General features: G+C 42.5%; 1 protein-coding gene across 1 annotated transcript in view; it reads left to right on the top strand.

The window, feature by feature from the left end:
• Positions 1-10,237, top strand: part of RHOJ (ras homolog family member J) — a 166,198-nt gene extending 155,961 nt beyond the window's left edge. The window contains exons 4-5 of the mRNA XM_033952349.1: positions 1,537-1,632; positions 4,397-10,237. Coding sequence (XP_033808240.1) covers positions 1,537-1,632; positions 4,397-4,525 — 225 coding nt within the window. The 3' untranslated portion in view covers positions 4,526-10,237. The remainder of the gene's footprint in view (positions 1-1,536; positions 1,633-4,396) is intronic.
• Positions 10,238-15,340: the final 5,103 nt, after the last annotated feature.

Consider the following 15,340-nt stretch of genomic DNA (forward strand, 5'->3'; position numbering starts at 1 on the left):
AAGCGGGTCAAGTGAGAATAATTTGGTTGCCCAGGAAACAAGACCTGAAATTAAGGTCTGAAATATCGGATTGGGGAACCGTTGTTTTACTCCTCTCTGCGATAGTCGGCAGTGTGTAGAAAGTTGACCTCCGCACTCCAGGGTCCTCAGAAATTGAGATGTGTTTTCCCTGCTCTCTCAGCAAAGGCACCAGTAACACTAGAATAATACTTTATTTAGAACCTGTGTACTAATTTAGGAAACAGTTTTAAAGATTGTGCCTCAAAGAACCTTATGCTCCTCACAACAGCAGTTATTAGTCATTCCCTCATTTAGACAACTTTTTCTGAATTTCCATAGGAATTCTTCATTCTGTGTTATGGCTCCTACTCTCTGGAATTCTTTGCCTCTTTACCTGTAGGGGAGGGACATTAAGGTGGGCAGACTAGATGGGCCGTGGGCCCTTATCTGCCATCTATTTCTATGTTTCTATGTTTCATTCAGAGAAATCTTTTGTAACCTACAAGGTGCAATTAAAGGCTTCTCTTTGGCCTTTAGCTCTTAACTTACTTCCTCCCGATGGCTACTTTTTTTTTTTTTTTCTGTGTGGGCAGATTTAAATTCTTTGTTCTCTCTCTTACCACATTGCTCATCCCTTTCCCCAACCTTTTTATGATCATTTTTTTTTATATTTAAGTATTTTTATTGATTTCAATATTATATCAAGTAAACTTGTACAGAAAGCAAATTTAACCACAACATATTACAATCATATAAGTCCACACTTAACAACGTTAAGCAGTTTACAAAAGAAACTATTATGGTAAAATTAGCTCAAGTCCTCATTGGGTCCAAGAATTAATTGTTAGAAAACATAAAGAAAACAATCAAAGAAGTAATGCTGTTCCTATAGGTTGGGAAGGAAGTTACTATTTTCTTTGGAGCTCAAGCTTGAATTTTTTCCTTGACCAGACCAACCTTTTTATTTTTATTGTAATCCCTGATTCCTTCTTTCCCCTGTTCGCAATTGTTTTCGTTTATGTTTTGTCTTCTTTCTGTTCTTACCCTATTTAATTTGTTTTTTGTGTGTGTGGGGGAGGGTTAATGTAAACTGCTTAGATTTGCTTTCTGGTTTTATATTTGTGGGCACCCACCAGAAAGTAGGCATGATTAGGGAGTGGATCATGGGTATGTTTTTCATGTAGGCCCCTGTTTTGGACTTAGGCATCCTCATTTAGGCCAAGAAAACCCAGCCATAAATAGGGTACATCTAAGGTTAGGACACCTATTAATGCCTAAGCCCATTATAGACGCTTCTAAACGTGAATCTATAAAGTGCGCCTTGCTTTTAGAGAATCACACTTAAGCAGCACACTACTCAGCACCTATATTTTAGGCACCATTTATAGAATCAGGGCCCAAACGTTGGGCAACCTTTATTGAATTAATCCCATAGTATATAGCGTTCTAATCTCAGTTTGAAACGTAGAATCCATTTTTAATAAAGTGGTTTAATTCTGTTGTAGAAAATATTAACGTCTATATATGTATTTCTAGATTGATCTTCGTGATGATCCCAAAACCTTAGCTCGTTTGCTTCATATGAAAGAGAAACCCATCCTGTATGAACAAGGAAAGAAACTGGCAAAAGAGGTATTATTTTCCAGTCCTATCCTAAAGGTTAAGTGGCGCACAGAGATGGAAACTTTAGAGCTCAGCTGCTCTTCTAGAAAATTAACATCTGAAACAGTCAAAAAAGAAGGCCTGGAATAGTCCAATGCCCTTATCTGACCTGTGATTAGCCTTTTCTAAGTCTACTCTACGGGAAGGATGACTTGTCATTTGAAGATATTCAGGCCTTTTTATGAGAAACATGTATGTTTTCATGTGGAGATCTACACTACACAGAAATTGAAAGATGGAGTGGTTTCGATGGAACTAAATCTACATGTGTATTCCTCACATTCCAAAGAGAATATACATGAATGGGGAAAAATATATTCGAGGGATGTTCATATCCTCCTCAGTAGGAAAGAAAAGAGATTTTTAAAAATTATTTTTCAATATAGTCCCCTGATAGCTCCATACACTTCATCCACCTTTCCTGCAATAACTTTAACCCCTTTGAAAATAATTCTTCTGTTTGACCTTCAAACCAGGACATCACAGTTTCCTTGACATCTTCATCACTTGAAAACTGCTGTCCACAGAGAGATTATTGAACACCCCTCATATACCCCCCAAATTCTACATATGGTACTCAAAACTCTACATGGAAATTTGGGTACATAATTTTATTGAATAACAGGCCCATTAGTGCCAGTAATTGGGCACTAGTAATCAAGTATTGGTGCTAATTGGCAACAATTTACATGTATGCACGTATCCTCCCAGTCAGGATTCTGTAAAGATGTATGCATAAATTTTTCTGCGAGGATCTGAAAAGGAGGCATGGCCATTGGAGGGGTATTGGTGGGTCAGGGGTGTTCTAGAATTTGCATGCAGTGTTATAGAATATTGTAAATCTATACATAATTCCCCCCCCTTTTATGAAGTCGCGTTACGCTTAGGCATTCCGGGGGGGGGGGTGTTCCTGGGTTCTGGCAGGAGGGACTGGGCATCCCTCCTACCGGTGATGTTCGGGGGTCCAGGGTTCTGGTAGGAGGGACTGGGCTTCCCTCCTGCAGGTGATGGGAAGGACTGGGCATCCCTCCTGCCGGCAGTGTTCAAGGGGGGGTTCCTGGGTTCCGGCAGGAGGGACCAGTGGCAATTGCCCAGTGCTGTGACCTAAGCTTGAAGTTTATAAGCATTCTAAAACATATATATTCATTATTTATGTTAATCTTTAGATTAAGTAATAAACTTTCTTGAAGTTACCTTATCTCTAAATTCCTTTTCCATGCTATATAAAAGCCCCTTTTGTTCACTGGAGGCTGGGGAATATCCCTCATGATGGTACCAGAAAGGTCATAAAATAGGTTTTGTGTTTCTTATGTTACCAACCAAATGTATACTTTGCCCTTACTTAGGAGACAATAACTGATCTGTGACTGTTTCTACATCTCCCTGGAATCCAGGTGGCCTACTTACTGGATCCGCTCTCTTTTATGACAAAAAATAGACCAGAGCCAAAATGTATGAGAATCTTAACAGAAGGTGAAACGGCGCCCCTTGTTAAGTATCACAGAACAAAGAATCAGAGAGAGAAAGATATGAGTTATGAGGAAGTAGGAGAGATAGTTTGAAATAATTTATTATACTTAGGGCTCCTTTTACTAAGGTGCGCTAGCGTTTTTAACGCACGCACAAAACTACCGCGTGCTAAACCGTGGCAGTACTTTTCTAGAATAACGACAGCTCAATGCTGGCGTTAAGGTCTAGCGTGCACGGCAATGTAGCGCACGCTATTCCGTGCGTTAAGGCCCTAACGCAGCTTTGTAAAAGGAGCCCTTAAAGTCAGAGAAAAACAGTTTGAAAAGGATAGTTTGAAAAAAGGTTAGTTTATCAGAGAACAGGAGAGAATTCAGTCCTGTGCGTTTTAGCATACTTATGTTGATGATTTCTGTTGGTTTTCACACATTTTGCAGCAGCTCACTGGCTGGATAATGCCATTTTGTGTGGCTGGTGTTTCTTGTGCTAGGAATGCATATTTCAGCGATGCATGTCAGCAACAATTAAAGTGGTCCAGCTCATATATTACAAAGCAACAGAACCAAAGGGAGAAGGGAGGTCCAACTTTGTCTGCAGTAAAAAAAAACCAACCAGGAACAAACAAACCAAAACTGCAGATATGTACAACGATGTAGGCAAAATTTATTGTGACAACCAAAGGGTCATAGCGAGATTTTACTTTATCCAGTGACCCTTGGCGATTTATATAATCCGTTTTTTTCTACTACATATATTTTTTTGTGACATATTTTTCTTACCTTTTCTACCATGGACCCCTGAAGAAGGTTGTCCGAAACACGGACCGTGTTGGGTCCCCTGTTGGGTAAAAAGGTTTTTAGATATACTTTGGTTGTCACAAATAAATTTTGCCTACATCGTTGTACATATCTGCAGTTTTGGTTTGTTTGTTCCAGCTCATATATAACATTATTAACATTACATCTCCATACAGTGGCAATGCCAGGTGCCTCCTTCCCTCGCTGCCGTCGCTGGATGACAGTGCCAGTAATCAATCTGTGCGGCAGTAGAGTCATATATTTTTCGAGGCTTAGGCAAAGAGCAATGGGTTGTGTTTTTCAGCTTAGTAAGCAATATTCTATCAATCTGATTATCAAATGTATGTTCCATTTGTATTGCAATTGTAGAGTACACTAGAGCTCTGCTAGTTTGATTCTTTCCATACCATCAGAGTTCTGGCGTTATTCATTCACGCTCTCTCTCTCTCTCTTTTGTTCTCTCATTTAAGATTGGAGCACAGTGCTACTTGGAATGTTCTGCCCTGACACAAAAAGGCCTGAAAGCAGTGTTTGATGAGGCGATTCTTACTATTTTCCATCCCAAGAAAAAGAAGAGGAGCTGCTGTGCCTTTATATGAGGTTGTTTCTGGGATGAAGTGAAGGACGGTGCATAGATGGAGACGTGAGATAAACCTAACCATCGCCAGAACCAGACTAGGCAAAGGAGAGACATTTGTGTTCACCTGCAAGCAACAGACATGGAGAATATGACCAGGGGGGAGTTCTCATTAATCGGAGACTACCTTCAGCCTGTGAAAACTCCAAGTCACAGTCTGGCAGCTGACCAATTGCCATTTTCTTTGTTATATATATAGAAGATTTGTTACAACCTTGTTCAAGGACAGACCAAGCCATCATTGTTGGAAACCCAATAATTCATGGAGACTGCTTAACATTTCCAAAACACGGAGAAAGATGCTGGATGGAAAATTCTAAGAGAACTAACAATACTGAATACTTGAGTCAATATTTTAGTGCCTTACCTTAGATTTGGTCAAAAGCACATATTTTTATGTAAACTTTGCATATGTAAACATTTTGGATACATATTTTATATATATATTCTCCTTTCTTTTTTTTTAAGCCTTTGCTACTCTATTTCAGGTAATCTCTAGTCAACTTTGCATTCAATCAAATAGCTAACAATTTTTCCTTGATGCATCCAATGTGCCATGTTCCTTTACTCTCCAGGGTTCTTTCCATATCCAAATTAGGTTTTTATAATGAACAGGATTTTGTACCTGGGAACTTCAAGGTAGAATCAGGGGAGAGGAAGGAATGCTAGCTAAAAAAAAATAAAATAAAAATTCTCACATCCTCGGGAATCATAAAAATTGGCCAACATTGCACCTTATGAATGTTCACACCCCAACCTATGTTCTACAAATAGTAAATAATCAACTCAGCAAAAAGGAATACGCTATAGTTCTGCTCTTACAAATCTAGATAATAGTAATTTTTTTTAATTTATGAGTCTGTTACGATCAGAGAAAATGAAATGGAATCATCAATCTGAGGTTATACATCTTAGAATTATGGGACCAGTCTGTTGACTCGGCTTCTTTACCCAGTTCAGGGCTTCTGCCACTGAGATCAGTTGAGCCTGGTGATGTGGTGGGTGGGAGGTAACATTCTCGGTAGGGATGGTGGGATTCCCGCAGGGATGAAAGAAGTTACCATGAGATTCCAGCGGGAGCATAGCTGAATATCTGGTGACTCCAGAATGAGGCTTGGAACATCTGGAGAGAGGCAGCTAGAACACTAGCGTGAGACTTGGAATACTCATTGATTGAATAGTGAGTATCATCCAAAATAAACACAGGAGGCTGTTGAGGCTGGGAAGAAACAGAGAACTGTGAGCAAGTAAATAATAGCATCAACTTCCGCGGATACAGGTGGGGATAGAGGAGATTGTGGGGATGGAATGACTCTTAGCAGGTATGGGTAAGTATTCCATTGGGGATAGGCAGGGATGGGTGAAATATCTGACCTCGTGCAACTCTCTAATTCTCAGCCTTTGGAGAGGAGGGGAATCATAGCCACTACACAAAGGGCCCCTTTTACAAATCTGCAGTAGTGAATCCCAGCTCAGCAAATGCAATGCAGCCCATAGGGATTGAATGGGCTGTGTCACATTTGCCACATGGGAATCACTACCGCAGCTTTGTAAAAGGGGGCCAAAGGTAAGACAAAACTTAGGGCTAGTTAACCAAGACTGAAATGGCTTGGCTAAGTGAATTGAGAGAGGATAGAAAATAGAGGGGAAGTTCCTATATAGTTTATTGTAAGGTGCAATAATCCAGCCTTGGCTCCAGTAGAGCTGGAAATCCAAAGGAGGAGGAAGCTGTTGGATCACATTGTGTAAAAATGTGCTAGATTTGGAAAGGTAAAACTGGAAAAAACAGCCTTTTGTGATTAAAAAAATAAGCAAAATTAATAAAGTTAATAGTATAATATTGTAGCATCAGTGCAAGAGCAGGATCTTCTGCTATATGGAAGAGACCTAACTATTGTTTTCTTCATATTTATCTCTGATAATCAGCTTTTAGGGCAGATGGTAAGAGTTTCTAATGATCTGACACAAAGAGCATTCTAGAATACCTCTCTGGAAACTTAGCTCTTTCTCAGAGACCTGTAGCATAGTGTGTATTTCCCATTGTCCTGCTTTCATCTTCAGCACAAGTAATATCAACCGAGTTTCTGCATATGACTCAGGAAATTTCACTTCATGGAATAGGAAGTGAACAACGTCTACTGTATGTGTATAAATGAAGTGGAGGGAAAGAAAAAAAAATGACAGGTTTTATCCTGAAGGGGAAAAAAATCACTGCCAGAGAGCACATCTGGCGGGATAAAGTCTTCCTGTTCTGAAAGAGGATCCTTCACCTGAGGAAATGTGTACTCATTGCATGTTCATACGCCTTGAGGTGTTTCGAGACTTTAAATAATGTAAAGGCCCTCTTTTATCAAGCCACGATAGGGCCGCTGCAGTAAAAGCTCCAACACTCATAGGAATTCTATGAGCATCAGAGCTTTCATCACAGCGTCCTGCACTAAAAATAAACCCCTAAAGCAGCCTGATAAAAGGGGACCTAGATTTGAAACCCAAGACTGTAAATACAAACCAAGTTTTTTTCGTGACTTTATAAAATATAGGCAGGAACTCAGAAAGTTGGGCACTATCTGCCATATCATCAGAGATGCTAATTTGCAAAGTTAGCATAATCAGTTCCAGGCTGGAGATTTTGGACAGTCCTGGTTTTGAACTTGCATCCCAAAATAGATTGGGATCTGTAGTGCCTGATCCTGCCTATTGAAATCGATGCAGCAGATCCCATAATGCACCAGGATGCAGTGCTCAGAATTCCAGGACCGACTTGGAATTACATTACATTAAAATACATTTCTAGACTGCAATACCTTCAAGATCGATGCGGTTTAATTTGGCATCTCTAGTATACCCAAAACTGCTCCATAGACCCCCCCCCCTCACTTCCTGGAGGAGGCAGGTGCTCCACCCCTGGTGGCCACCAAGCCAGGTAACCCACAGCTTGGCATCTCTCTATCAACAGAGACTGAATGTTAAAGATCTGCTGGTCTCAATTTCCTGTCTTCCATTCCTTGTAACAGAATAGATTTAGGTTACATGTTTGTAGACCCCTGTGGTTGGGACCAAAAGGCAAAAAGGCCCAGCAGAATGGAGGTATGTCCATTAATCAGCTGTAGTACAGTAATAATTTGATCTTTGACAAAACAAGTCCCACAAGCAGTTTTTAATGCTTTCCCTGACAGTTGAACTGAGTTTTATCAGTTAAGGACCTCGATCACAAATATAATTTTATTCCCTGTAAACATAAAATAGGAAAGTTGCCTTAGTGCCTTATTTACTGAATTTTACCTAGGTACTGAACTGTAGTGGAAAAGCACCCACTTCCTCAGCAATATGGTTAGGCGTCTGGAGGGTGCTGACCTTGTAGGACAGGGGTGTCAAAGTCCCTCCTCGAGGGTCGCAATCCAGTCAGGTTTTCAGGATTTCACCAATGAATATGCATGAGATCTATTACCTCACAATGAAAGCAGTGCAAGCAAATAGATCTCATGCATATTCATTGGGGAAATCCTGAAAACCCGACTGAATTGCGGCCCTCGAGGAGGGACTTTGATACCCCTGTTGTAGAGGCACCAAATTCCACCAACTGGACATGATGTTACAAAAATGCTAAAGGAACTCATTGTCTAGAGAAGGCAACTTTCCCCTTTTCTTCCCTCCCCCCAGTTCCCACTGCCCACTTGGCCAAGAATTCCAGAGAGATCAGGTTACCCCAGTTTCGAGAGCGGGAGCTCTTTTTGGCCAATCCTGGTTTTGAATTTACATCCTAGAGCAGGACAGGAGATGTTGTTCCTGATCCTGCCCATTGAAATAGGTGTTCCAGGTTCCATAATGCACCAGGATGGTCTGGTCAGAAAGCTAGAACTTTCCCAAAATCTCCAGCCTGAAACTGAGTAGCTTGGCATCTCTGGAATTCAGAAGGGGATGGAGGAGGGTCTTTTTTTCTTTCTACAGTTGTAGAAAATTAAATCTCTGGACAAAGCTCTGCTGTCTTGAAATGGTCGGAATCCTAAATCTGGTCCAGTTCAATAGCATTTGCTTGAAAACCATTTCTATATTTGCAGATGCAGCCTCTTAAAACAGTGTTTTCCAAGTCAGTCCTGGAGTAACCCTTTGCCAGTTGGGTGAGAGAAAACGTGCCTACACTCCATTATATGCAGGCCTCTCTCGTGCAGTTTCCTAGGCTCCTCTTCCCTTTATTTCTTACTTACTCTCTATTCGGTTCTCTTTACTTCCGCCTATATCTAAGGCTTTTATATTTTTATGTAAACCGCTCTGAAGGCTATAGTTCTAGAGCCGTATATCAAATTTTTAATAAACTTGATAACCTGAAAACCTGACTGGCAAGGGAGAATTCCAGGACCAACTTGGGAAACACTAATCTAAAATAATACTGCTGGTTGTATTACACAATCTGTTTAATAGACAGAAAAGTTTTGTAGTGGTTCATAAGTGCCTTTCACTTATTAGCATAATGCTTGCTTCCAGGAATCTAATTATGTGCCTTTTTTTGTTGGATGGAAAGTAAAGCTTCACTGAATTGGCTGTTGCTGCATGAAGTGTAGCCATGGGTTGGCAACTTCCAGTGTGTATGCAAATCTGTCTGTATATTGCATATTCATTAGAGTTATCCTGAAAACTCAAATGGATTAGTGTCCATGGGAACTAGAGGTTGCCCGCCCTACCAGCCAGTGGCGTAGCAAGGGGTGGTGGTGCCCCCTCCCGCCCTCTTCTCCACCCTTCCGCCCCTTCCCACCCCATGCCATGCGCGCACCCCCTTTCCCCCATACCTTTTTAATTTCCCAGGCGTGAGCAACTTCACGAACTTGTTGCCTGCGTCATATCAGCTATCCCTCTGACGTCACTTTCTAGGCCCGGAGCCCGGAAGTGACATCAGGTGACACGGACAGGAAGTTCCTAATGCTGCTCGCAAAGGGAAAATTAAAGAGGTACGAGGGAAGGGAAGGGGGCGCATGTGTGCGGCAGGGGGCGTCAGAGCAGGGAGCGGGGGGCATAGAGGAAGACGGTTGCTGGCGCCCCTTACTACGCTACCAGCAATTATTCTGTTTTATCTCAACACAGAAATTATTCTTATAAAGACAGATTCAAATACAGATCAAACAATGATAAGACCCCAAAGAACACAGAATCCAAAGTAACTTTCCTGATTTGGTTTTATTTCATGGTATTAATTCCTGACTGGGGCACATTGCATCGTTCCCTGCTCCTTGCTTCCCATATCACTGGTTCCCTTTCAGATGACACTGACACTTGCAGCAAGGAGAGTGTGGCCTAGTGGTTAGACCTACAGCCTCTGCACCCTGAGGGTTGTAGGTTCAAATCCCATGCTGCGCCCTGTGACCCCGGGCAAGTCACTTAATCCTCCACAGCCTCAGGTACATTAGATAGATTGTGAGCCCACTGGGACAGATAGGAAAAATGCTTGAACTATCTATGTAAACTGCTTTGAATGTGGTTGTATGTATTTTTAAAAAAACAAACAAACTATAAAAAGGCAGTATACAAATCCCTTTCCTAAGCTGTCACAGACATGTGTCAAGGGGTCTTTAATGTTGTATTTGTGAGAGGGGCAAGAGGAACTGAATAATATCTAGCCTTTGAAATGCATGCTTTTTATTAAATGGCACTGAAACAATCCCAATTCTAAAATAAAAAAATAACCAACATATTATTTATGATTTTCTTTTTCAAGTTTAAAGACTTGGATGGACATTTATGCCTGATGGGCACCATGAATGAGTGTAGAGTAAGCTTTTTCCGCTTTTTGTTATCTCCTGCTTTTTTTTTCATGATGGTTAAGTGAAAAAGGAAACAGCACAAATACCCTACAATGGCATGTGAGACAATAAATGCCCACAGTTTCTGCTCCCACTTATGGATGGGTCTACCATTCTGGAAGAATTATAGGTTTCAAGGCAAGCATTAAACATACAGGAGCCCAGGACAGAATCTGTGGAGGGGGGGGGGGCATGTAACCTTTAGGCTACACCTCCTTCAGCTTGAGGTAGACTAGAGCTTCTCTATAATATGGGGACACCCCCTAACACCAGCCCTGGTTGGATGTCTCTGCTGTCCTTCATACAGTTCTTAGCTCTAGTGGCAAGACCCCATTCAGTGCAACCAACCTTAGGGAATGCCAGAAACTCAGTAGACCCCAGTAATATAATAGCCCTATGAAACTGAAAGAGACTGGGTATAGCCATGCAGGAGGAAGTGGAAGAACTTCAGGGAGGAGATGAGGAACGGCTTGATCCTCTGAGAGAGCAAGACAGTGACTTAAGGCATAAAGTTACATTACATTAGTGATTTCTATTCCGCTATTACCTTGCGGTTCAAGCAGTCAGCATCTCTCAACAGTCTGGAGGATTATGCTATTTGGATGAGGCAACCATTGCCAGAGGCCCTTCCTCTGATTATTTATTTGATTTTTTTAGCCCATCCTACCAAAGAAGCTCAAAACAGGATACAAATCAGGTACTCAAGCATGTTCCCTATCTGTCCTGGCGAGCAGTCTGGCAGTCTGTCTAATGTACCTTAGCAGTGCATAGCGAGAGTAGGGGGTGCCCAGGGCGGAGGTGCACTTCTGTACACACACCCCTCTGTCACACATGTGCCCCCCAGCCATGCATGTATCCCTACCCTGCTGCCAAAACCGGGACCCCTTGACCACCACCCCCAGCACCAAGCACCCACGCCTACTGATCACCCTTCCCCCTCGCACAAAATTCTGGTGGTCTAGTGTGCTTGAATCACACCCTCCCCCCCCCCAATACCTTTCATCAAAAATCAGGCCGGAGGGATGCCCACTTCCTCCTGCCTTAAAGGACCACCTCTTCAAAATGGCAACCCTTCTCCCTCCCAGTGCATCCTAGATGCATTGGAAAGGGCCTAAGTTCCTGATTAGTTCAGGAGCCTAAGACCCCTCCCTTAGCCAATCAGGGTCTTAGGCTCCTCCTAGTGCATCACCAACATGCACTTGGAGGGGGGGGGCTAAGGTCCTGATTTTCAACAAAGGGTACAGGTGGAAGGGGTGGAAGGGGACGTGCACAGATGGGTCAAAAATTGGCTGGCAGACAGGAAGCAGAGGGTAGGAGTAAAGGGACACTACTCTGACTGGAAAGGGGTCACGACTAATGTCCCACAAGAGTCAGTGCTGGGACCGTTGCTGTTCAATATATTCATTAATGACATGGAAACAGGGACGAAGTGTGAAGTTATAAAATTCGCAGATGACACAAAACTCTCCAGTAGCGTCAGAACTGTTGAGGAATACAAAGATCTACAAACTGAACAAGCTGGTGAGTGGGCAAAAAGATGGCAGATGAGCTTCAATGTAGAGAAATATAAAGTATTGCACATAGGAAAAGGGAACCCGATGTACAGCTATACGATGGGAGGGAGGGTATTGGGGGAAGGCAACCTTGAAAAAGACTTGGGGGTATTGGTGGATACAACGATGAAGCCAGCGGGACAATGTGCAATGGCCTCAAAAAAGGCGAACAGAATGTTGGGCATTATCAAAAAAGGTATCACTACCAGAACGAAGGAAGTTATCCTGCCGCTGTATAGAGCAATGGTGCGCCTGCATCTGGAGTACTGCGTCCAATACTGGTCGCCGTACCTTAAGAAGGATATGGTGATGCTCAAGAGGGTCCAGAGAAGAGCAACAAAAATGATTAAGGGCATGGAAAACCTTGCATATACCGAAAGGCCGGAGAAGCTGGGGCTCTTTACCCTGGAAAAGCGGAGACTTAGAAGGGACATGATAGAGACCTATAAAATCATGAAAGGTATAGAGAAGGTGGAGAAGGACAGATTCTTCAGGCTAGCGGGGACATCAAAAACAAGAGGGCATTCAGAAAAACTGAAAGGAGACAGATTCAAGACGAATGCTAGGAAGTACTTCTTCACTCAGAGGGTGGTGGACACCTGGAATGCGCTTCCAGGAGAGGTAATAGGACAGAGTACAATAATGGGTTTCAAAAAGGGCCTGGATGACTTCTTGAAGGAGAAAGGGATTACAGGGTATAGATAGAGGGGTACTATACAGAGTACTTCAGGATTAGGGCATAAACAATTCAGATGGTGGGAACTTACAGGTCAAGGACCTGGAGGGCCGCCGCGGGAGCGGGCTGCTGGGCACGATGGACCCCTGGTCTGACCCGGCAGAGGCAATACTTATGTTCTTATGTTAGATTTTCAACAAAGGTTTGTTAATGTAATAAGTCTGTAACAAGGGACAAGTATAGAAACATGGAGGGGGTCTGATCCAAACCCCCCTCCAGCCCACCAGGATTTTGTGGGAGAGGTCAGGGAAGGCACATGCACGGCAAGGGGTTGGAGAGGAGGAGAGGTGACAGCATCCCCACCAAGACAGCACCAAGGGCAGACTGCCTGCCCCTCCTACCATGCCCCTGTACCTTGGGCAGTGGAGGAATAAGTGATTTGCTTTGCCACAAGTTGTTCCATACTCCTCCTCCTCTGTACACCTAAGAATTGCTTCATTAGAAAAACTGATATTTAAGCAATAGAATTGATTTGCCCCCATTTTTGTCATTACCTCTCAGATTTCCTCTGATGAGCCATTCTTAGGGGTTGTCACTGAAGATTTAATCCTTTTGCTATCAAGAGAGTGTGGTGTAGTGGTTAGAGCTACAGTCTCAGCACCCTGAGTTTGTGGTTTCAAGCAAATCACTTAAGGGCAAATTCTATAAGAAGTGCCCAAAATTTAGGCGCTAATTAGGCACTGTTCAGTGCGATTCAAGTAAAATTGGGTGCTGTTTAATGAATCACGCTGAGCGGAACCTATTTTGGAGGCGCCCAAGAAATAGGCCAGCGCTAGACACTGTCAGTTTGAAAGTGGCCCCCACAATATTAGGTGGTAGGGGTTAAGTGAAATGCGCACTGACAGACGCCAGGTCCCAGGTTCAGTTCCTTCACAGAAGTTTCATTAGGGATAGAATCAAATAAGAAGCACAGCCAGGGGTGATTATATAAAGAATATATTATAGAAATAGTCTTACAGAAAAGTAATATTTATAAGCATTACAATTAAGCAGAGAGCATTACACTTAAGCAGAGAGCAAGCAGTCTCACTAACTTACAGAGGTCAGAGGCAGAGAGGGACATAGAAGCTTGTAGTTCTAGGAAGCTTCGTGTTCCATAGATAAAGGGAAGGATAGACAGAGAGAGGGGGAGCCAGAGTGCCAAGCCAAGAGATAGCTAGATAGAAAGAGAGAGAGAGGGCCAAGACCCCTCTCCTGATAGCTCCATAGAAAAAGAGAGAGATAACTTGATAGAGCAGAGAGCAGGCTTTTATACCTTGGAATCTTATTCTGAATAGAGAAAATATTGTATCTCCCAGTATCTTTCTGTTTAGAACTTGCAAACTGTTTGAGACAATGGTCAATTTAATTGACAAAGGAGGGTGAGAAACCTGTAAGCATGGTGATGGGATTAAGTCTCTGGCTTGATCTGTGCACCATTGTCCTAAGCACCCTCTTAATCAGACATTAACACCTTTTAGCTAGCCATGATTCAATCAGGGCTACTTGAAACTTAAAATATATCAATCAGGGCTACTTAAAACAGTTTCCCTGCACTAAGGGTCTATCTGCCTTCCCATGCCAGGGTCAGATTGATATAATCTCCCAGAGGCCTCTAGGCTGACAGACACAACTAAAAGTTAGGCGCCTAGCTGAGCGCTTAAGCACGCTTAAGAGCAGTAATTCTGTAAGAAGGTGCCTAACACGTAGCCACGCCCATGCCTAATGTGCATAGCGCCTAAGTTTTTAGAGGCGCCTTGTTACGGAATTGCGCTTTCTTGATAGGCGCCTAGGTTTCAATGAGTGCTGATTAAAAAGCTTGATTGAGCTTGTTATTCAATTTAGATAGACACCTATCTAGTTGGGCGCCTCCAAAATAGGTGCCTAACTTTAAACGCTGGTTACAGAATTTGGGCCTTAATCCTCCACTACCCAAGGTACAAGACCTAGAAAATATGACATGATAGACTTTATAGGTTATACTTATTCTAGAGGGCCGCAATCCAGTCGGGTTTTCAGGATTTCCCCAATGAATATGCACGAGATCTATTAGCATACAATGAAAGCAGTGCATGCAAATAGATCTCATGCATATTCATTGGGGAAACCCTGAAAACCCGACTGGATTGCGGCCCTCGAGGAGGGACTTTGACACCCCTGTTCTAGATCATCTAAGATAAGGATGCAGTGCTACCGAAAGGTTTGCCGATGTAATAAGTCTGTAACAAGGGAAAAGTATAGAAACATGGTAGCTGATCACATGTCAATCACGCACCAGCGCTGTGTGTAGAATCGTGGCTTTGTGCAAGGCAGGCGCTGGAAATGTAGGCAAGGGTTTTCAAGGCGTACAATTCGTTCACATGAATTGCGACTACAGAGATGCTTTATTACGCCTAACGCCACTTCTGGCATTAACTATCCATATCGTAAAGCACTTCCGTAGCCGCGATGCAGGCACCTACACTTTTTAAACAGCATTGTGCACTTAAGTTAGGCACCGGTAAGACACGCTGTTTATGGAATATGGACCTTAGTATCTTAGTTCATGAAAAATGAAACATATCAAATACAAGTGAAAAGAATGGGGAATGGATGCGGAACATGTACCTACAGTAAAGAGATCATATAGAAAATATACACATTTGACATGACATTATAGAAATAGTCTAAAGAATAGATGATAAGCCATGATATCAAACTAAAAGATGCAAGAGATG

The sequence above is a fragment of the Geotrypetes seraphini genome, chromosome 7, assembly GCF_902459505.1.
Source record: "Geotrypetes seraphini chromosome 7, aGeoSer1.1, whole genome shotgun sequence".
Classification (NCBI taxonomy): domain Eukaryota; kingdom Metazoa; phylum Chordata; class Amphibia; order Gymnophiona; family Dermophiidae; genus Geotrypetes; species Geotrypetes seraphini.